The 24111-nt window shown below is 36.5% G+C and overlaps 1 protein-coding gene across 1 annotated transcript; it reads left to right on the forward strand.

The window, feature by feature from the left end:
* The first annotated feature begins 4637 nt into the window (after positions 1-4637).
* On the forward strand, positions 4638-23570 carry CDC37L1 (cell division cycle 37 like 1, HSP90 cochaperone). The gene is made up of 7 exons (XM_005891367.3): positions 4638-4918; positions 8810-9091; positions 12157-12250; positions 14830-14945; positions 15306-15428; positions 19438-19602; positions 23346-23570. Exons 1-7 carry the CDS (start codon positions 4787-4789, stop codon positions 23445-23447), a joined length of 1014 nt encoding a protein of 337 aa, XP_005891429.1. The 5' UTR covers positions 4638-4786; the 3' UTR covers positions 23448-23570.
* Positions 23571-24111: the final 541 nt, after the last annotated feature.

The following is a 24111-nucleotide window of genomic DNA, read 5'->3' on the forward strand; positions in this document are numbered from 1 at the left end:
TGCCATTTCCTTCTCCAGGGAGATCTTCCCAATTCAGGGATCAAACCTGTGTCTCCTGCACTGCCAGGCAGATTATTTACCAATAAGCCACCAGGGAAGCCCAACAGAAGTCTTACATAAACTCAAAGAGAAAACATGGTGGATCTGTTTGCCTTAATTTCAGATAACATAAGAAAATTATTGTGGTGTGTAGTACTTTATAAGTGATTTAAAACAGAAGTAATGCATTAAAAAGAACCATAGTCTCTGCATGAATTGCCAAAAGAGAGGGTGGCAATTTGAGCAGTTCTTTAAGCATCAGTTCAGTTCACTTCAGTTCAGTCGCTCAGTCGTGTCCGACTCTTTGCAACCCCATGAATCGCAGAACACCAGGCCTCCCTGTCCATCACCATCTCCCAGAGTTCACCCAGACCCACGTCCATCAAGTCAGTGATGCCATCCAGCCATCTCATCCTCTGTCGTCCCCTCTCCTCCTGCCCCCAATCCCTCCCAGCATCAGAGTCTTTTCCAATGAGTCAACTCTTCACATGAGGTGGCCAAAGTACTGCAGTTTCAGCTTTAGCACCATTCCTTCCAAAGAAATCCCAGGGCTGATCTCCTTCAGAATGGACTGGTTGGATCTCCTTGCAGTCCAAGGGACTCTCAAGAGTCTTCTCCAACACCACAGTTCAAACGTATCAATTCTTCAGCGCTCAGCCTTCTTCACAGTCCAACTCTCACATCCATACATGACCACAGGAAAAACCATAGCCTTGACTAGACGGACCTTTGTTGGCAAAGTAATGTCTCTGCTTTTCAATATGCTATCTAGGTTGGTCATAACTTTCCTTCCAAGGAGTAAGAGTCTTTTAATTTCATGGCTGCAGTCACCATCTGCAGTGATTTTGGAGCCCAAAAAAATAAAGTCTGACACTGTTTCCACTGTTTCCCCATTTATTTCTCATGAAGTGATGGGACCGGATGATCTTAGTTTTCTGAATGTTGAGCTTTAAGCCAACTTTTTCACTCTCCACTTTCACTTTCATCAAGAGGCTTTTTAGTTCCTCTTCACTATCTGCCATAAGGGTGGTGTCATCTACATATCTGAGGTTATTGATATTTCTCCCAGCAATCTTTAAGCATACATACTTCTTAAGAATTTCTCCCAAGAATCAGGAATGCTTCTAGAGAAGGAACTAAATTGCAGTTGAACAGCTTTTAACAATCTTGAAGTTATTTGGGATCTGGACTTACATGAGCTCTACTTCACAAACTTTTATCAGAGTTCATGAGTCAAAGTCATATTACTCTCGGCTTCTGCTTTGACTGACTGGAATTTGTAGGCTCAATACTTACTTAATGATACCATACAAAACCTTCCACAAGGACTGCCCTTGGGCATTCTGGACTACATATATAATCTATATTTTTCCATTGTAAAGTAATTTCTATTCAGGAAAAATTAATTTGCTCCTTTGAGTTTCATCTGGATAGTTCTATGTCCATGGAAGTAACAGGCTAATTATGACCAAAAGCAATTTCCAAGGAATTATATTATCCAATATAAGAAAGCAGAAAAGAGTCTGGTTTAGTTCCAAGAATTGTAAAAAGTATCCGCTGTACTTCAGCACAAGATTTAGGCCCCAAATTCAGCCATGGCTAAGATGAGGCTACTTATATCCACCCTATCTTCTCCTATCAAAACATAATTCTTCCCATTCTACCCTCTTTTACCTGTGTGTAATCCTACACCTTTCTTTTCATACTTGTTTCATTTGTTCCCTATTCATCCATCCCGCACACATTATTGAGTACCTATTATGTGCTAGGTACCATTCTGGACAATGGAGGTACAAGAGTGAACAAGAAACAATCTATGCCCTTGAGGACCTAACTTTCTAGTCAGGTACAAAGTGAAAGTGAAAGTCATTTAGTCATATTCAACTCTTTTTGGCCCCATGGACTATACAGTCCATGGAATTCTACAGGCCAGAATACTGGAGTGGGTAGCCTTTCCCATCTCCAGCGGATCTTCCCAACCAAGAGATTGAACCCAGGTCTCCCATATTGCAGGCAGATTCTTTACCAGCTGAGCCACCAGGGAAGCCCAAGAATACTGGAGTAGGTAGCCTATCCCTTCTCCAGCAGATCTTTCCAACCCAGGAATCGAACCAGGGTCTCCTGCATTGCAGGCAGATTCTTTACCAGCTGAGCTACTAGTCGGGTAAGAAATAAAATAGATATGTGAATACAGGTAAGATAATAACAGTGTGATAAATACTAGGGAGGAAATGCCAAGTTAGGGGTAAGATAAAAAGTTACAGGTTAGAGGGAATAAGAACCTAATTGCAACTCAGTGGACAGGTCAGCCTAAGGGTATGACAATTGATCTAAGATCTAAAAAGAAAAGCACACTAACAAGACTTTTAAAGAGCAAAGATACTCCAGCAAAGGGAACACCACATGTGGAAGGCCAGGAGTCAGGAAAGAAATTGATACATTTGAGGAACTGAAAGGCCAGTGAGCATACTAAGAGAAACTTGGACAAGGGGTTCAGTTCAGTTGCTCAATCGTGTCGGACTCTTTGCGACCCCATGAATTGCAAGCCAGGCCTCCCTGTCCATCACCAACTCCCAGAGTTCACCCAAACTCATGTCCATCAAGTCAGTGATGCCATCCAGCCATCCCATCCTCTGTCGTCCCCTTCTCCTCCTGCCCCCAATCCCTCCCAGCATCAGAGTCTTTTCCAATGAGTCAACTCTTCGCATGAGGTGGCCAAACTATTGGAGTTTCAGCTAGGCAGGGGATAGAGGAAGTTAAGAAATGACACTCAAGAGTTAGGCTAGCACTAAACAGGGTTAGTGTTGTGGAAGACAATGTGAATGCCTCCCTAAGAGCCATAAGCTCTTTTTATTTGCCAATGGAACCCCAGTTTTTCATGGGTGGTGATGCATCTAGCACCAGGGAATGAATCACAATTTATTTAAGCCAGTTCTGGCCAATGATATATAAGGGTAAGTCACTGAAAGTTTTTCCAGTAATAAAAAGTCACAAGTGAGTGAAGCTGTTTTCTTCTCTCCCTTTGTACTTTAGGTGCTATAATGTTTTTTCCTAGGCGTTCACTCCTAAACTCGAAAGGTTTAGTCACAGTGCTCCTCAACTTTCATTCGTAATTATTAAGGTATAACATATATTCATTGGAAAATACTGGAGCAGCATAGTACAGGAAAGCTAAAAGTAGAAAGTAAAGATGCTCAGTGACTTCCTTGGCAGTCCACTGGATAAAACTCCTAAGGCAAGTTTCCCCAGGTGAGATCCTTGGTCTGAGAACTAAGATCCCACATATTGCTGAAGCAATATTTTGGCCCTGCCAAAAATTTTTAACTTTTTTTTAAAAAGTAAAGATTCTCAGAAACTTTCCTCCCCACCCCTACCCACCAGGAGCAATCATTAATAACTCTTGTTTATCCTCTAGGAACTTTCTATCACACATGTACACACAAATTGTTTTTACACAAACTGAATTATTGTGTCTTGACAGATACGTATAGCTATATACATCTAAGAAAGTTGCCTTTTGTACTCACATTTTGGAGCTATTTCTATACCAGCACATTTATATATACTTCCTTTTGTTCCTTGCCACCAAAAAAAAGAAAAAAGCTATAATAAACACCTTTGTGGATATATCACTGGTTACTGGTACAAAAATAATTGTTGGATAGTTTCCCGGTAATTAAACTGCCAAATCAAAGCATTTAAACCTCTGATACTGTCAAATTACCCCTCAGAAAGGTTACACACGTGATATTCTAACATTTCCTCACATCTTGTCTACATCCAGTGTTAACAAACTTCAAAAGATTGAAAACATGGCGTCTGGTTATTTTTATTTGGGTCTTCAATTATTTTGGGGGTCTCTAATTATTATTAAGTAGGACAACAATGCTTGATTGTTAAACCCGCAAAAGTTTTTCAAGTAATATATGCTGAGGTGACCCCACCTCTTGCCCTTAAAATTTAATTGTGACCTTAGGCATGCAGGGTCTAAGGGGACCCATGCCTCAAAAAAGGGGATAATGGGAGCACAAAGCTTTACGATTAAACGGAATCTAGAAATAAAACGAATCCCTCTCTACACATTCGTTATTAGTGGTACTCATTATTAGCGGTATTTTTTAAGCCCCTCAGTATTTTATCTTTGGCATACTCCTCCTCCCTGCCAAGCTTCGCAGAATCCTCGTTGCTTGTAACTCGAAATGAGAGGAAAATTGGCTGGTTTTCAAAATTTTCTTCCCTTCAACCGCCCCTTATGGCCAACCCGGCTTCAGACACTGGTTTACATATCCTTAATGAGTATGGGAATGAGTTGCAGGTTTTAAACAATACTCTCTATGGACTTCTAGGACCCACTGTTTACTGCGTAAGAAACTCCAGATAACCAGTATTTAATACGACATGACCCTCAGAGCCAGGGAGGGTAAATCAGTACCGCGGAAAGGATTCATAAAAAGAAGTTTTAAACTAGTGAGCAGTCCAAACCCAACCCCTACTTCTAAGCCCCGGGACCCACCTCCCGCGGCCCCGCCTTCCAATCCGGAAGTGATGTACAAAGCGGAGTCCGTCTTTTTCCGCCGTCCGCCAGCTGCGCGGCCGGGACTAACGCGGCACGTACGTCGGCGTCGGGGCTAGCAGAGGGATTCTGGGTAACGGCCCCAGCCGGCTGGGGCTGCTGGCTCGGTGCAGCGGGTTCTACTCGCGCCAGGTCCGTTGGCTGTGGGGGTTATAAAGCCGCGGGCAGCCGGACATGGAGCAGCCGTGGCCGCCGCCAGGACCTTGGAGCCTCCCTCGGGCAGAGGGCGAGGCTGAGGAAGAGAGTGACTTGGACTTGTCCCCTGGTTCTCCCCGCTGCCCGCAGCTGCCGAGAGGCGGCACCCAGGTGAGAAGGGAGCCCGTATTCTGCGGGGTGGGGGGTTGGGGGAATGGGAGGTGTCGTCACCAGGCCCCCAGAGATCGCTGTCTCTGCGACCCTGTTTTGAGCCCCCACCTCCCCCTTTTACCCACCCCCGACCCCGGGCGTCGGGGGCCTGATGTCATCCCATCGCTTTGTAACATCTACTGAGCTCTTCGAAGAGGAGCTGGCCATATATTCCCAACCTCCACCTCCATACACACCTTTTTCACCTTGGCTAATTTCTCACCCTTGAAGAAGTTCCTCTCCCCCACCCCTCTTCTGATGGCACCCAGATTTAAGACCCCTCAGTCTATAATGTTGACCCTTTGTCCTCTTGTGCCTGCTCTTATCCGAGCACTTTATTCTCTTGAAGGTTCTAATATTTGTGCACAGTTGATGGGAACAGTGAATGGTTGTATTTCAATAATTCTCTGAGCCCCTGACTAAAGACATTAGGTCCAATTTATTTTACTGACTTTTGACATCTTAGCAAATTCTGTAAACCTTGCTTTTCATGCTGGCGTAAATCTCGGCCATTCCGCGTGACCATTTCCCCCTTAGGTTTATGATTTTAGTTTTGCTTCATAGCATTTTTCAGTTAAAAACATAGGCACGCGTTTGCCTTTTCCTTCAGACTTTTTATTCAGATTCCTGCCGCTTCCTGTGGTTTTCAGCCAAGCCTTTTTTCCTCTGAAACTTATCCAGAAATGATATACTACCACTTAGGATTTTCTGGGTCCCACCTTAGGGAGTGCTTATATAGTGCTCATATCACTTAGTCCTGGTGTTTCTCGTAATCTGTTTTCGGAGTATATTTCAGGATCACTGACTAAACACTAACAAGTGAAATAAAATGGAGTTTAGGTATCTGCCTTCTAGCCTTCTTACAAAATGGGATCCCTGAAGGCTTAACTGAGTTAATAGTTTTTCTCTAGACTTATCTTGCTGTTAATGAGAATGAGTGATTTAAATTGTTTTCCAGTAAGTGTAGGGTTGTTGCTCTTAAGCCCAGCTCACAGGGTTAGTTGGCTGCAAAGAGAAAAATGCTGTTTCATAACCACAGACTGTTCTTCATCCAGCCAGTCACTGGGAAAGTACAAGACATTTTTTAGGAGGACAGAATGACAGTTGATAAGTCGATAGTCACTCACTAATAATGGATCGCTGGTAGTCATCTTTATATACAAAATATGTTATATAAGCATGTAATGAATGTGGTACAAAGCTAGAGACAAAGAATGAACAGCAGCTGCCATTGTCAATTTTGAAGGCTTAAAGAGAGAATAGAAAGGTCTCAATTTCATTGCATAGTGGTTGAATCTAAAGAGTAACCTAAAAGAAACCAAATTCTAAAAATAGCTGTGTATTAATTTATCACCTTATATAGCTGACAAGAATTTTAGAAATGATTAGGCTTATCTCCTTCATTAAAAGTGATTTCCTTGAGACTGGATGGCATCACTGACTCGATGGACATGAGTCTCAGTGAACTCCAGGAGTTGGTGATGGACAGAGAGGCCTGGCGTGCTGTGATTCATGGAGTCTCAAAGAGTCGGACACGACTGAGCGACTGATCTGATCTGATCTGAGACCATGTAGCTAGTCAGTGGCAGAATTAGATCCTGCCACATCCTGGTTTAGAACCCACTTCTGGAACCTGGTACAGTGTTTTTTCCCACCTACTGCACTGCCCATCCTATGATGTAAAACTTTATTTGGCTGAAACTAACTTTGGTGCTAAAATTTACAGAATGATTTCTAATCCTAAATTAGTTCATGTGTTTACAACAAACCTACTTATTTGTCTTGCTGGCTTTAAGTATTACGACTTAAGTTTTTCTTTTTGGAATATTTAGAATAAAATGTTTAATTTCATTTATAAACATTTTATAATCTCTATAAAAACAGCCTTGGTGTAATTTTACCTAATATAGGGAACCTAGACATCTTTATGTCATATGTATAGTTCTGAGATCCAGTTAAATGCAATTTGGAACTTAGAGATCCTGTTTGGAAATTTTTTTATGTCAAGTTATATTAGTAGGCCTTAATGCTAACAGTTCCTTTTTCAAATCTGTGTTTATTAAATATAATCAATCATCTCAATACATGTGGGATAGTTAACTCAAATGCCCAAACATAGTCTTTGGAGAAGAATTTAAACATTAATCAGTTTTAGAATTTGGAAATAAGATTTCTATGTTTGACTTGAAAAATGATTTGAGAATTTGCTCTTGGATAATTTGACCATGCAGGATATTTCCATTTGTCCTCATCTTTGTTAGTATTTGTCTTTTTTTACAAAATAAATTTAACAGGTTCATTTGTCTCCTCTTCCTAGTTCCTTCTTAAGCATCGACAATTATTCTTAATCCTATTTTAGAATAACAAAAAGTGAAAATAAATACTTGGTTGACTAGGACCATGTGTAAATGAGTAACTAAAACATTTGAATACCAAGTGTCCACATTTGCCCAATAAGTCTACGTTTGCCTGAAGACTCAGCCAGGAAGGAGGAACCTTGCATGCTACTTGCCTTAGAATTCCTTACCACCACTAGTCTGTTCCAAGAAGTCAGGAGTCATTTATTCATCTAAGATTTATTGAATTCTAACCCCTCAAGAAGCTTATAGTTGAGTAAATAAGCACAATATTGTGTGAAAGCACTCAAATGCATAAAGAAGTATGCATAACTTTGGTGGAGAGGGACAGGATAAGAGGGAAGGGAAATGATGCTAGAATCTAGGATAAAGATGGGAGTTTAGGGATGGTGGAGTGCCACATTGAAGTGGTGGGGGTGAGAAGGAAAGAATAAGCAAAGGAGTAGAAGAGTAACTACAGCTGAGTTGAGAGAGATAATAGGAAGTGAGATCATGAGGCACCATGCCATGCTACAAAGTTTGCACTTTAAAAGTTCTCAAGACTCTGTGAATAAGTAAAATTATCATTTTTATTGGAGAGATCACGCCAAGTCTAGTAGAGAATGGCTTGAGATTAGAAAGGCTATACTTATTTAATGAAAGTGAGAAATTATAAGGGCTTGAATAGTGATGCAGGTAAGGGAATGGATTGGAGTATTATTCTGAATACCTACCTTGAAATTGGTCTACATTTTGGCTAAGAAATCATGAAGAATGTGCCTTTAGCTTTTGTTCTATGGAGCCGAGGATTAGAAGGAATTAAATATCCGTCTTGGTGCTTTACATGTGGAGGTTGAATAATTGTTAAAACTAAGTACTTTGCATCTGAGCAGAACAGAATCACCAGGGTGGACCTAGTGACTTTTTTTCTTTTTAATTAAAAAAATAGCCTATTTTTATTAGGATTAAGTTAAAGGTTATGTATTTGATATAGTCAGTTATAAATAGAAATTTCCAATAAGAACTTCTCAGATTACCAAGGATTGGGGTAATACAGAAAGAAAATAAAAACCAAGAAGTGATTACTTCTAAATAAGCAGTTCTTTGCAGTGAAGAACTTGCAGAGCAAAAGTCTAAAGGTCTGGTTTTCAGTATGTTGAATGATAAGATGATGAACTATATTTAAACTTTTGTTCTCATTATTTTGTTCCAGGATTATAAAGGCTATGAATCAAATGTTTGTTGAGGCTGTATGCAGGACACTGTGCTAGTTGCCAGGCTTTTTGTTGCTGTTAGTTGTCCAGGGAGAGACACAGATTAACGAAGAAGCTTAGAGTCTAGGTGATGAAACAAGACTTGTAATATAAAATTGTAACTGCAGACACAGAAGGCTGGATACCTATATGCCAAAAACATTGTACAGAAATCCTTGACTGATAGAAAATTGAACTGTTCTACATAAGCATACCTGTTCTGTTGCCTTCTTCATTTCTTAAAAATACTGTTTTTTATCCAGATGTATAGCCATGGAATCGAAATGGCTTGCCAGAAGCAGAAAGAGTTTGTGAAGAGCTCTGTGGCGTGTAAATGGAATCTTGCTGAAGCTCAGCAGAAACTTGGTAGCTTAGCACTGCATAACTCTGAGTCCTTGGATCAGGAACATGCCAAAGCACAAACAGCAATATCAGAACTGAGGCAACGGGAAGAAGAATGGCGGCAGAAAGAAGAGGCTCTAGTACAAAGAGAGAGAATGTGTCTGTGGAACATGGATGCCATTAGCAAGGATGTTTTTAATAAGGTATTATCTTTTATTGGGCCTACTGAAATAAGGAAAGCCTGAAATGTTTTTGCAAACCAGTTGTGCATATATGATAACAAGCAACAGAATCCTGTAAACAGTATTCAATTTTGACAGTTTAGGAAAAGTGATTGTTATAGAAACATGTATCCCAAGTAGTGTCTAATGTTGGTAGTCCACGTAATTGGTAGTCCCAATTATGTGGCTGCAGCATAGCACACTGAATATAAATGTGGGTTCTAGAGTCAGACTGTCTCAAATGTCAACTTTGTCATAGCCTGGCATTGTAACCTTGGGCAGATCACTTCCCTAAGCCTCAGTTTCCTCAAATATAAAGAGCAGGTATAAAGATTAAGCAAGGTAACATCATAGAAGCAGGTAGCACGGGGCCTGGCATGTGGTAAAGCTCATATGTTACCAGAGATTTCTGATGTTGCTGTGCTTATCAGCTTGCTTTCAGTTTTTTTGTTGTGTAGTTGCTAAGTCGTGTCCAGCTCTTTTGAGGTCCTATGGACTGTAACTCGCCAGGCTTCTCTGTCCATGGGTTTTTCCAGGCAAGAATACTGGAGTGGGTTACCATTTCCTTCTCCACGTGTTCTTCCTGACCAAAGGATAAAACCCATGTCTCTTTCTTGGCAGGCAGATTCTTTACCACTGAGCCACCTGGGAAGCCCAACTCTAATGTAGTTATTGGTTTTATCAAGTAAAACAAAGTTTCTCACTGTTACTTACCAGTACGTATTTAGTAACCCTCAGATAGTAATCTGGACTTAGTGTTACAGGCATTACTGCTGAAAGGAGTAGTAAAATATTTATGCCAAGTTAGTAGTTTATTAGGAGAAGGCAATGGCACCCCACTCCAGTACTCTTGCCTGGAAAATCCCACGGACGGAGGAGCCTGGTAGGCTGCAGTCCATGGGGTCTCGAAGAGTTGGACACGACTGAGCGACTTCACTTTCACTTTTCACTTTCATGCATTGGAGAAGGAAATGGTAACCCACTCCAGTGTTCTTGCCTGGAGAATCCCAGGGACAGGGGAGCCTGGTGGGCTGCCGTCTATGGGGTCGCACAGAGTCGGACACTACTGAAGTGACTTAGCAGGAGCAGTAGTTTATTAAGAGCAGTCTTAATGTTTCTCACTGATTACACAGACCTTATTCTTTGACTTTTGTATCTGAAGAAGAAGTGGGCAATGAAATAGTCATTTTCATCTAAATGTGTAAAGTAGTACTTCTTTCTGTTTGTACTAAACTCTCAAGCCTCAGGTGTAGACTGCTCGTTCTTGTCTAAGTCCACATTCATTTTATCTTTAACCTTCATTATTCTCTAGACGTAGTGTGTAACACTACTTGTTTCTGCTCTGGCATCCACTCTAAAAGCCCCTTCTTCCCCAGGCTTCTTTAATTTCTTTCCTCTGGACTAGCTCTAGTCCTGCTGCAGGAATAAGTAATACACATAGGTAAATGTCCTGTACTACTAGCCTTATCAGTACTTTACTCTGTAGTGAAGGTAAATTATAAGAGTATAACATGCTTCTTGTAAAAAAAAAACAACATAGGCCTGTAAAATAAGAGTTGAAAGGCTTCCTTCATTTCCCATTTTTCAGAGATAACTGCTGTTAACAATGAGTCATATCTTTCTAGACCTTCTGTGCTTGTACCAAATTATATATTTTTCTTTCCCCTCAATAGAATCATTCTTTAACAGAATGATTCACTATCTCTGTGTATATTGTTCTATGGTTTTGCCTTCTTAAGTGTTACTTTATGTTTTGCATTTATACTCCAAAACTATTTAAAATGATTTTTTATGATAGAGGGAATGGTCAAAACAGTGTTCTTTTGTTTATACAGTTATTGTCTCTTAACACAGTGGTCACAAAGAAAATATTTTTGTTTCTGCTTTTAATTATTTTTTTTCTTAAGTTAGATTCTCATGTAGCCTACATTTATACCAGAATTAATTAGGACTATCATTATGTTCCAATCATTTGCTGAAAATCATGCATTCATTTTGTTGGGGAGCTTGAGATTTGAGAGGACAGGTCTAGATCCGCGCTGTCTGACAACTTGATAGCTGCTAGCCATATGTGTTGTTGAACACTTGAAATGTAGCTAGTCCAAACTGAGATGTGCTGGAAGTGTAAAATACACACCAGATTCCGATGACTTAGTACCAAAAAAGTAAAATATTTCATTAATAATTTTTATATTGTTTACATGTGGAAATAATAATATGTTGGGTTAAATAGATACCTTATTTCATCTGTTTCTTTTTTTAATATGGCTGATAGAAAACTTTACAGTTGTGACTTGGATTGTATTTCTGTTGGACAGTTGCTGGTCTAGATGGCAGGATATACAAAGAGGAAAAAAAATGCTTTTATTTTGAAATATATAAACTTAATGTGTTTCCTGACTATAAACTGGCAGAGAGCTAGTTTTTGATTTCCATTTTTGGCAGTGATGATCTCAAGGTTTAAATGTGATCACATAATGTTCTGAGAAACTTTTTGCCAGTTTTTGTGGCCAAATAAAAACTTCATCTTGTTCTGTTTTATGACTTTAACTGAAAATAAGCACTTCCTTAATAGAAATTTATACGTGATTTCAGAATCAAACTGTTTACCTCTCCTAAGAAAAGTTTACAACAAAGGTCTATTTTAGGTTTATGTGTTAATCAAAAATTTTGTAGTAAATATAATCTCTAATCTTTGAATTTCTGAGTTTGTTTCCAGCAAGAACTCCAAAGATTAGACTAGAGTTGCAAATATTTAATGGAAATGAATAATGCAAAAATAAATTATGCATGTAAAGGATCTTTCTATACCTGCCTTTGATAGGCATATTTGGTTTTACAAAAAAGTTAATTCATTTGTTTTTCTCTGTGATTTCTAAAATAGTTCTACAGATGAATTTAATGAAACAATATCATTTTATTGTATCACCTTTTTATAATGTCTATAAGAAGGATTGCTGGGCATTCAATACCTGAGAAAGAAGATCCAATTAGAATATATTAGATTTTAAAATATATTCAATTTTAACTTCAAAATTTTTTCTTAGAGTTTTATTAATCAAGATAAAAGAAAAGAAACAGAAGATGAAGATAAATCAAAATCATTTATGCAGAAACATGAACAGAAAATTAGACATTTTGGTAAGTCTACTACTTGAGTTTCCTTCTTTTGTAATGTTTGATATTCTAAATATATGTACAGAAAGTGAATTTATAAAATAGAGACAAACTCCAGTTGTATAGCTACTTCTGGCACAGTTCTATGGCTTGTTTTAGAGCTATACATAAAAAAATAGAGTGACAGAGTAAACTGAATTGTGAAAAAAAGCAAAATTCAACCTGTTTATATAATGCTACCCTCTAAGACCTGGTTGTCGTTTTTGTTTTTTGTTTTTACTACCTAGATTCTGCATGTCCCAACTAGTCCCTGCTTTTGTCTTTTTTTATCTTTGCTTTCTTGGTATCTTATTATCTTACGGTTGTAAGATTACATTTTTCAGATTTTGGATATGATGCTGTACAATTCATGCAGATCCTTCAACTGTTATTCAGATAAATAACAAAAGAATACAGTCTATAATAAGTAAGAGAAATACATATACAAAGAACTGAAAAATAGTTTTCTCTATTGGAGAAAAACGATAGGATTGGGATTGATGAAAGTAAAGACTTCTCAGAGGAGGGAACATCTGAGTTAGATTTTGAGGACCATATAGGAGCTTTCCTGTAGATAAAGGGAGGCAAGGCAGCAGCCACAGCATGTACGAAGCCAGAGTCGGGAAGTAGTGTGATATGTCCTAAGAATTATAAGCAGTGACAATACTGCTGGAGTGAAAATGCTACTGGGGAGTATAATGTGTCAATTTAGTAAATGTATGTTAAGCTTTTTAAGTGACATTTTGAGACTTTTTTCTATTGGTGTTTTTCTCCCAAAGTATTTAGAATATCATTCATCCTTGTGTCAGTATAATGGATACTACTATAGTTTTTGTTTTTCTTTTTTGTAGTTTACTCATACATTAATTTTTCTCATACTATTTTAAAAAATGAAATAAGCTTGTTATTCTGTTTAATTCAAGAATAGTTTCTGAAGAAGTAAAGTTTATTTTTGCACATATTATCATTCCAGCATTATTTATTATAGAAACAAATAGAAAAACTATGGTCATCCTCAAGAGTTGATTTTGTCTCCATTATTAAATACGTAGTTTAAAATCTTTAACATTTAGTGACACCCTTTTTCACAGCCCTTACAAGTGTCACTAACCCTTTCATATATTCTCTTTCCTTTAAAAGAGACCAAAATGGATAGGAATTTTGTGCCTGAGTAAGTCACAGTGCTGCCATGGAGAAGTAAACAGGAGAAGCAGTGATCTCTCTGAATAGTTGATAGAGTTGAAAATATTCCCTCTTCAGAAGTGTAACAAAGCTAAGGCAAAATTGCTGTGTAGGATTTATTTTATGACATCAGGTATAAGAAATAAGGATTATACTTTCTTTACATCTGACCCCTAGAAGTTATTAAATTCTTTAACTTTAGTTTGAGAAGAAGTTTAAAGTCACTTAAATAATCATCATGTTTCTCAGAATTTAAAATGACCTAGTCACTGTATCCAAAGTGTTGGGGAAATATCTATAAAGCTTGTAAAACTCTATGAGAAAATGCTAAAATGCTATTTTCCAATTTTTTTAATGAGGAAAATCATTTATTTTTAATTGATTTCCTTGTGTTACTGTGTATTTCTCAGTAAGACATTTGTCCTCAGTTTTGTTTTTACTTATGTTCTGATGTGGAACTTTAACATACAGAAGTTCATTTTGTGTCTAGAGAAAGGATTTATTGCTGAACTATTGAGGTAGCCTTGTAAAATTTCTATGATGATTCTCGGATAACATTCTTGGTTGGATGAGTCTAAATAAAGCTCAGCACTTTGCTGGTTCTGTGATTACTTGAGTGGTATCAACTTTTTGACCAAATTTCTTACTAATTTAGGTAAAGATGACAGTACACCTTTAGTAGCATTTGGATTAGTTTGGTATTTTGAAGCAAAATGGCAGCATTTCCAAATATACTTAACCAACTTTAAAAAGAGTTTATTTTCTGTGTCTAAACAGTGATCATGATTAGATGGTTAACATAACTAAAATGGTTAAACTATATTTACTTTTATAACACTGACTGGATTGGTTTTGCATGCAGTATTTTACTATATCAGACATATTTTAGTAAATTAGAGAAAATGTAATTTTTCTAAATCTAAGTCTTTGTTGGCTCAGTGTAGTTTACTTTTGAAAAGTAAAGGTTTGAAAAGAAAGGTTTTGCTTTCTTTTCCATCTTTCCAAAAGAAAAATTTATAGTCTATGAATAAATAATACTGAATCTCCTGAAATTATCTGTACTTAACTTGAGCCTAGAATGACCGACCAGACATGTCTATTTGCCTGGGACTTTGGGCTTTCCCTAGATACAGGGCTTTTATAGCTTTAAACCAATCACTCTACTTTATCCTGACAAATTATTTGAAATAAAATTTACTGTGAATTCTAAAAGCTATTTCCAATATGCTGGTGTTGCCTTATTATCTATCTTCATTTGCTCTTTTACCATAACATTTCTATGGTAATACGAGCTGTCTTTAAAGAGAATCATTTTAAAATACCATTTCTTTGCTTACAGGAGGGAAGTATTTGACATTCATGGCTTAATTCTTGTTTTACAGGTATGTTAAGTCGATGGGATGATAGTCAGAGATTTTTGTCTGACCATCCATACCTTGTATGTGAAGAAACTGCTAAATATCTTATTTTATGGTGTTTTCATCTAGAAGCTGAACAGGTATCATGTGAAACTTGAATTTCTGAGAACCTTAGTGGAATGCTGATTTGCTTTTTGTTTTTGTTTTTCCCATTACTTTAAACGTAAGCAGGAATGTCATTAAATGGAATTCCAATTTTGTTTTGTTTTCAAGATCTGCTTGAGCTTACTGTTGGCATCTTTTTTTTAGTTATTTCAGTTAGCATAGGGAAACTTTTTTCCAATGTGCTTTCCCTACCTTCCTGTCCCCTCATCTCTCTTGTTCCCATATACTATAAACCTTTTTCTTTTTTAACCTATTAAAAACTCATGTTTTAAAAATCCAAATAGTGATCACAATATTAAGTATATTCCTTATAATTTTAATATGTTTATTTTCAGAAAGGGGCTCTAATGGAACAAATAGCACATCAAGCAGTTGTAATGCAGTTTATTATGGAAATGGCCAAAAACTGTAATGTGGATCCAAGAGGATGTTTTCGCTTATTTTTCCAGAAAGCCAAAGTAAGTAGCTATTTGGTATTATTATTTTATTTTTTTTATTGAAGGATAATTGCTGTTTGGTATTATTAAATGGGAAAGTTAGGGTTTAGCTGAAATGTCTTTTTGTCCGTACACATCAAAGGAGGCCATCCAACCAGGATGCCACAGGCTAGATTCTGTAGATTTTATAATGAAAAGAAAAGTTATATTGCTGTTTTTATGCTAATTTAGATTATAAGAGGCTGTACTATATAGCATTATGTGAACTTGAGACCCGTTTACATGAATGTATACAGGAAAATTAGAGGAATGGTTTGAGAAAATAAAAAACCTATAGTTCAAAGAATATTATGCAGCTTTCAAGATTATATGAAAATTACATGAAGTATTTTTAATCTGAGAAAATGCTTTGCTATAAAGTGAAAAGACACAACACATTTATATATATAGGATGTCAGCTATATTAAAGAAAAATAGATATGTTTAGAAAGATCAACATTTCATACTCAATAAATTAGTAATGATTTAAAAGTTGTACAAGAAGTAGAGCAATAGTAATTCATATTAACTGCCTGCTGCTGCTGCTGCTAAGTCGCCTTAGTTGTGTCCAACTCTGTGCAACCCCATAGACAGCAGCCCACCAGGCTCCCCCGTCCATGGGATTCTCCAGGCAAGAACACTGGAGTGGGTTGCCATTTCCTTCTCCAATGCATGAAAGTGAAAAGTGAAAGTGAAGTCGCTCAGTTGTGCCCGACTCTTAGTGACCCCATGGACTGCAGCCTACCAGGCTCCTCCGTCCATGGGATTTTCCAGGCAAGAGTACTGGAGTGGGGTGCCATTGCCTTCTCCGCTATAGGAGTCTAAATTGGTGTAACCACTTTGGAAGATTTTCTTGTAAAATTGAACAAGGCAAGTACCAACAGCCAGAAATTCTCCTAGATACATACCCTCAAAAAAAATTTCTCAACATGTCCAAGGATAGTCAAGGGTCTTCAAGACCCTTTCCAGAGGCCCTGAGTCAAAATTATTTTTATAATAATACTAAGATGTTATTTGTCATTTTCACTCTCTTTCTTGCATGAGTGTGCAGCTTGGATTGATACAGAAGCAGATGTATGAGTACAGCTATCTTCTTTTAAGCCCAGACTTTTCACTAAATTGTTTGTTTTGGAAATATAGTTTAAAGATATATATATATGTTATATGTTTAAAATGTTAACATGTAATGAGTTTGTTAGTATATTTCAGTTAATATTTAAATTCCTCAGTTTAATTTCTAACGTAATTATTAATAGATACAGCCCACATAAACAGGAGCTCTTTAGGTTCCTCAACAATTTTCAAGAGCGTGAAGCAGTCCTGAGACCATAAAGTTTGAGAATTGATGGCCTAGAAAAACTCCTATGTATGTGCTTCATAGAAGTGTTCATAATAGCAAGAAGTCTGGGAACAACCCAAGTATCTGTTAACAGTAGAATGAATAAATTGTGGTATATTCATTTAGTAATATACTAATCAGCATTGGCATGGATAAAAAAACAAGAAACTGAAAAAAGTCTCAGAATGAAATATCTGCTATTATTTTTAAAGTATTTTATATTTGAACAAGCAGAACTAAGTAAATATGTTGTTGAGGGATATATAAATAAGCTGTAAACTTGAAGAGACAAAGGAGTGATGACAAGTCACAGTTGTAACCTCAGAGAGATGAAATGCTCATTATTGAAACTGATCTCTAAAATACTAGTATTGATCTGTTTCCTAATTTTTGTGGGTATGTAGTAGGATTTTTGCCCTGTAAGTTGTACATACATATTTTACGTGATTTTTTGCATATTTGATACATTTTAGCATACACAATTAGAAGTTAGAAGAAAATGTACCAGAAGTTTAATTTTGATTAGACTTGAGTGGTAGAATTACAAATGGTTTCCATTTTCTTTTTCATATACTACAAGGAACATATTTCCTTTTATAAATAGAGAAAAACATTGTATTTTTAAATTATAAAAATTTTTTAATGTGGCAGAAGTTGTACCTTCCACTTCTACTGTTAAAATAGGAAAATTTCCCAAAACAGTAGTTTTAATGAGTAAATGATTGAGTTGGTATTTTAGGCTTCTGATGACTGTTTTCAATTTTGACACACAGGCAGTAAAAAAAAAAGTTTCTTTTTCATCTTAAAGGATATGTTTGAACTAGTGTTTAATAGCATAATGGAACATAGTCATAAAATATGTATTTTTTGACATTTATAATACTTTGATAATAGAGAATATTTTATTCTTAAATCTGACACTTCAGAGTTTTATTTATTTATTTTTTCTTTAATAGAAAATTATTTAATTAGTATACATGTGTTCCCCATCCTGAACCCTCCTCCTCCTCCTCCCCTCCCACACCATCCCCTGGGTCGCCCCAGTGCACCAGCCCCAAGCATCCAGCATCGTGCATCGAACCTGGACTGGCATCTCGTTTCATACATGACGTTTCACATGTTTCAATGCCATTCTCCCAAATCTTCCCACCCTCTCCCTCTCCCACAGAGTCCATAAGCCTGTTCTATACATCAGTGTCTCTTTTGCTGTCTCGTATACAGGGTTATCGTTACCATCTACAAAATAGAACTGAACAACTCTGAAGCCACAGATGTTAACATTTTGTTCTTAATATTTTTTTTTTAATTAAGGAATAACTTTCATGAACTATTTGCTTTGTGAAAGGTATTCTAAGCACTTCACATGGATTAACTCATTAAACATTCATAACATTTTATAAGGATAATTTTTTTTTTTTTTTTTTTACAAATGAGGAAGTTAGCATAGAGAAATTGAGCAAGTGACCCATAGGTTGCTTAATAAAACAAAAATCAATCAGGTCTCTCTAGATCTAAATACCTAGGGTTTAGGCATGCAGTAAGGTCAGCAGTTGTGTCACTTGATTCCTTTAATGGTTTGTTACATAACCATTTCAGAAGGATTACTTTTGGATATGAAGGCTAACATTGCATGTGTCTCCCTAAGTACCATTGACTATAAAGTGAAGTGTTATAAAGAAATGACTTCTAAATTCATTTTAAAAAATACAGAATAGCAGCACGGAACATTGTGTGTATTATTTGTATAGATATTGATGCTAATAGCTAATCCGTAGGTTTTAATGGAGTTACACAACCTAAACTACATTAAAGAGAAAAATCACACTGCAGACAAATGGACCGTGATAATTCAGGAATGAGACTTTGACAAAATCTTGTCCACCACTTGAACTTAAAACCTATGGTCTATTGTGTAGGATGTGCTCTGTGTCATTTTTTTAATCTGCAAAGGAAATATTTATAAATGGAGGCTACTGCCAAAAGGATATTTTGCATTAAGAATTTTCTTTATATTATATACATTATGGAGAGATTTCCCCTCCCTCAACATAACTCACTGTACTTTTTTTTCCCATAATCTTGAAAAGAAGGTACTTGCGTAACTAAAACAGTAAGATATTTTCATACCAAAGTTAAATGTTGACTTTAATTGGTTTTCAGCTTTTAACAAAGAGAGATTTTAGGGTCAGAGAATTACTAACAACAGGTAGTAAGTGTTTCTGCATTAACTGACAGAGAATTAGAAGGTTTAAAGAATATCCCTTGGCTGTTGCTTGGCAGTGGGACGAGAAGAGAAGACTGTGAGCGATTAAATGAGGACTGTTTTGGATCCTATCAAGAATACAGATAAATCAAGAGAAATACAGAGGAAGCCTACTTTCTTTCATTACATTTGTGTGTATGTGTGAAGAAGGGTTGTTTCTTATTAGTTTGTTTTATTTTGCTGAAGCAGAGGGAAATGAAACAGACCAATCTATAATATTCATATAAAACAGGCAGTTTTCAGAAATTTGACAGATCTTGGTGGTTTCTACATTTAAACTGTTCACCTCATCTTTACTTCTTCCACTTCAGGCTTGGTATATGCTTTGTTAGAGTTTACTGTGTGGTCTGGAAATCTTGAAAATCAGTCTGTTTGTTTGTTTTTTCAAGGCAGAGGAGGAAGGTTATTTTGAAGCATTCAAAAATGAACTTGAAGCTTTCAAGTCAAGAGTCAGACTTTATTCTCAATCACCAAATTTTCAGCCTGTGACAGTTCAGAATCATGTTCCCCATTCTGGTGTTGGATCTATAGGTTTATTAGAGTCCTTACCACAGGTAAGTTGAAAAAGTAAATATTTTATAAATGTATTCACATAATATTTGTTCTTTTGGACTTCTGTTTCTTCTTGTATGTGTGGTCATTTTAAATATTCTTGCCTCAAAAGAGAACTCCGAGTTTCATCTCATGCCATGTTTTGGCATTAAGTTTTATCCATCACTTAGGTATTTTAGAGAGACACCAAATTCTACTCCTTTAAATATAGAAGAGATGAGGACTATCTAAGCATTCTTAAGGGCACATGTTACCTATTGATCATCTAAGTCATAAACTTCTTAAGATGACTCCAATATCCCATCTTGAGTAGAACTATTAAGAATTGAAGATGGATTAGCTCCAAGCATATACCCAAGTAGCAACTGAGGTGATTTATTGCATGAGTTTATTAGTATTATCTTTTTAAATGTTGGTGTTGCCTACCAGACAAATTTTAGTACAAATTAATGTAACTTACACTGAACTGTTGTTTCTGGTAATATTGGCCAACTGTTTAAGCATCTTAGAAGTCTGCGATTAGATTAACATAAAATTATCTCACTAGCATGAAAGAATTTATGTTAAAAAGAGGAAGTTGGACCACTGGGTCTGCCTGATTCTACTTAGAATTACAATTTTAAGTTATCACTAGGAAGTTACTGCCCATTTTGGTTTTAGTAGCATTTAAATTGAACCAGTCATATCTCATTTTCAGACCAGCTTTAGCATTCTAGCCTGTTGCCTACATAGTGAAAGGGAAGTCTCACTCAGAAGACAGTATGAAGAGAGACCTGTATTTATTTTTAATTCTCAAAGAGTTGTAGGAATTGAGATTTTCAATGCCTTGACTTTATAGCTATAATTTCACTAGTCCAGTTATTTGTAGGCCAAAGAGACAATTTAAGGAAAGCAATTGATCATATTTAACTCAGCCAAAAATATAATTCTCAAGAATAAGAAAGAAAATCGGATTTTTAAATAATTAGTCATGTTACCCCTTAGACATGTAAGCGATATTCTCCCTCAGTTTGTCCCCAGATTACCTCTTAATGCTGTTTTAATAAAGTGATGATTTTCTCTGCAGTTCTGTGAGAAATAGCCCAACAGGAACACAGTCTTTAAGAAATTTTATGACTAAGTCACTGTCAAGTCCAACATATAAATCTCCTAAAACTAAGGTGTCACATAATGAATGCAGAGGAAAAAAAGACTTTTGAGGATGCTGCTGATTCTAAACATAAGAGGGGAAAGAGAAGATTTCAGCTAGAGACACAGAAACACAGTCACCTGCTTGAGGGAAGGGTAAGATGGAAAACAACCTGAGGGATCAAGTTGTCAACTGAGAGGAGATTTGGAAGAAGAGCTTAAAATAACAACTTATTTTTATTATATATCAATTTATAGATTACAAAACACTTGTATGTGGTATCTCATTTAATCTCAAAAAAACTGATTTCGTTTTATGGATGAATAAAGTGAAGCTCTTGTAGGTTAAGTAGCTTGCTTGAAGTCAATACAGTAAGTGATGGAGCTATTATTCTAATCCTGGATTTCTGTCCTACTCCACTGCTCATTCACCTACATCATAAACTGTTGTTGAATCATATCCTAGAAATATGACAAGATGCTTAGTTGTGTGCTCTTGGGAAGAACTGGTCTCTGAGACAATAAATGTGTGGAGAATGTTACTGGATGAGAATATGGGGTAATCAGTGGGATTTACAGAGAAGGCAGTGGCACCCCACTCCAGTACTCTTGCCTGGAAAATCCCATGGACGGAGGAGCCTGGTAGGCTCCAGTCCATGGGGTCGCCAAGAGTCGGATATGACTGAGCGACTTCACTTTCACTTTCATGTACTGAAGAAGGAAATGGCAACCCACTCCAGTGTTCTTGCCTGGAGAATCCCATGGACGGGGGAGCCTGGTGGGCTGCCGTCTATGGGGTCGCACAGAGTCGGACACGACTGAAGTGACTTAGCAGCAGTGGGATTTAAGTGTACATTAGGTTAGGTATATTGAGTGCTTTTTGTTTTTTTAAGTCTCTTCAGTTCTTAGGGCTTCACTAGTGGCTCAGCAGTCAAGAACCCACCTGGAATTCAGAAGATGCAGGTTTGATCCCTGGGTTGGGAAGATCCCCTGGAGAAGGGAATGGCAACCCGCTCCAGTATTCTTGCCTAGGAAATCCCATGGACAGAGGAGCCTGGCAGACTACGGCCCGTGGGGTCACAAGAGTCAGACATGAAACCACCATCACTGCCACCTTCAGTTCTTAAGGAGATGGGTAGATGAATTTTAAAGAATCTCTTTAGCTACTTCTAATAGTCAAAATTCTCTCATAAAAAAACTGGAACCTAGTCTTAATAGAGAGTAACTGTAAGCTCTGTTGGACCTGGATGGTCAGAAAAGGTCTTAGCAGCCTCTCTCTTTGGAGAATGGGATAACAATCTATTAATAATTTTTGTAAAACTTAAATTTGGATAACAGTTTAGCTTTTAATCTCTTTTTTTAAATTGACAACAATCTTATGAGATAGACCAAATACCAGTATCCTTAATTTTGAGAGAAGTGAACCAAGGCCCCCTGAACAGATAAGTAAGTAAGAGTTACCTTAGGCTTATCCTATATACTAGCTTTTACTGTTACTAAATTTTGATGAATTATTTTCTCTGAGGATGGCATTATACTAAGTGAGAGAGTCAGGGTTAGAACTTAGGTCCAAGGTTACTTTAATGTACCAGACTTGAGTCAGTTATTTGTGCCAATCCCTTCATAAACCTTATTGACAATAATCCAACTAACTTCTTGTTCATTTTTTTACTACTACAATAAAAGAATCAAAAAGATTCTTTAAAAAAGAAGAAAGATTAAAAAGATTATTGAGAACACTTCCTCCCTTTGGGATGGAGAGTTCCGATATCTAATGCCCTGTATGGACTGTTTTCCTCATTGATGTATATTAAATAAACAGATGAAAGTAGGTGATTCATGATAAAACTAAATAGCTGGGAGATATTCAGAACTGAGTAGACAAAATTGAATTATTGGAAGAATTTCCTTAAAGTCCTGGATCTTAAGGGCTTATGTCTCTATTCATGGTGCTTTATTAATAGTGGTTTTATTTTTCAATTTATTGAATAAGGTTTTCTGTTCCTAGTTTTAGAGATGTTCAAAATTAGAACATTTTTTAGTTTTTCTGTGTAAAAAAATGAAACCTAAATTACACTGTTCTTTTGTTTTCAACTTTTTAAATACAAGTCTCTTTCAAAAGATTTCTCACTTGAGTTTAACCTTTGAGAAACCGAAATAGATTCTGAAGGTATAACTTTCACTTAGTAAATAGTTTTTTACCTTATTCTAGTGTTTTTTTATTTTAATATTTACTATTATAATTAGATAGTAATCATCATAATACCTTGCTGGCTTAAAGCCATTTATTTTTTAAATTGTCAATAGCTATATACATATAATCACATAGATATAGCCTTATGATTAAAATTATAGTTTTCTTAAATGGAGGGAAGAGGTAGTGTTTATTACATTTCTTTTTTATATATATCATTCTGTCTTTGCCACATCTCTTTGGATTAAGTGGTAGTAATCTATTATTTTTTCTTTATCGTCTTGGGTTTCAACCAAAGTCTGACTTCAACTTTTTTTCTATTCTGCTATACTGCAGAGAGAGAGAATGTGAAACTGAATATGCAGTTTCATGTACTGACACCTAACTGATGATCATCCATTCTTTCCTCTCTATACTTTTCAGAATCCAGATTATCTTCAATATTCTATCAACACAGCTCTCTGCAGTTTAAACTCAGTGGTACATAAAGAAGATGATGAACCGAAAATGATGGACACTGTATAATTTGGTTAAGACTGCTGAAGCCAAGTACTATTTTGTTACAAGAAAGGAAGAACTTGGCTATTTTCTTGACACTTTTATGGGTGCTGCACTTTATTTTTGTTTGGTTTTTGATGGGAGGGAAAACAGAGTACTGAAACGTTTTGTAAAATTTTTTTTATGTGCTGCTAGGTTTTTTTTTTTTGTTTTATTTTTTCCTGAAGAGAGGAGTGGTACCATATGTTGCAAGAAGTCAAACTGGACTTTTTTTGGGTTTTTTGGCTACTAAATTTGCCTTTAATCTTACTGTTCTCAATTTTGGAATCAAAGTATGAAAATCTGCACAAATGCAATGTTTACAAGAACTGGTTGATTCTAGGAGGCATCTGCTACAGTCTTTTTATATGGATATGTACATGTCCTACTCTACAAAAATGATTAAAGATTAAAATGTATCCTATTGCTAATTTAGCTGTCAAATCTGGTGTTTCATCATATTAAAAGCAATAAATCAGTAGTTGGTAATCTGCTTTACTAAATAAGCTGGGTAGTACAAATTAAAACAGTCTTTCCCCTTAAAATAATATTACATTTGTTTCTTCAGCACCATCGGTTAAATCCTTAACTACAGTATCAATGTTATATGGATACTAAATTAACCCCCAAGTATTCTCAGACGTATTTCCCT

Source organism: Bos mutus, chromosome 8 (genome assembly GCF_027580195.1).
Source record: "Bos mutus isolate GX-2022 chromosome 8, NWIPB_WYAK_1.1, whole genome shotgun sequence".
Lineage (NCBI taxonomy): Eukaryota > Metazoa > Chordata > Mammalia > Artiodactyla > Bovidae > Bos > Bos mutus.

Bases quoted from the DNA above. Each gene is read 5' to 3' on its own strand.
- CDC37L1 (XM_005891367.3), top strand. From the start codon at position 4,787: ATGGAGCAGCCGTGGCCGCCGCCAGGACCTTGGAGCCTCCCTCGGGCA. The intron at 4,919-8,809 runs GTGAGAAGGGAG...TTTTTTATCCAG, and splicing joins TGCCGAGAGGCGGCACCCAG to ATGTATAGCCATGGAATCGA. The intron at 9,092-12,156 runs GTATTATCTTTT...ATTTTTTCTTAG, and splicing joins GCAAGGATGTTTTTAATAAG to AGTTTTATTAATCAAGATAA.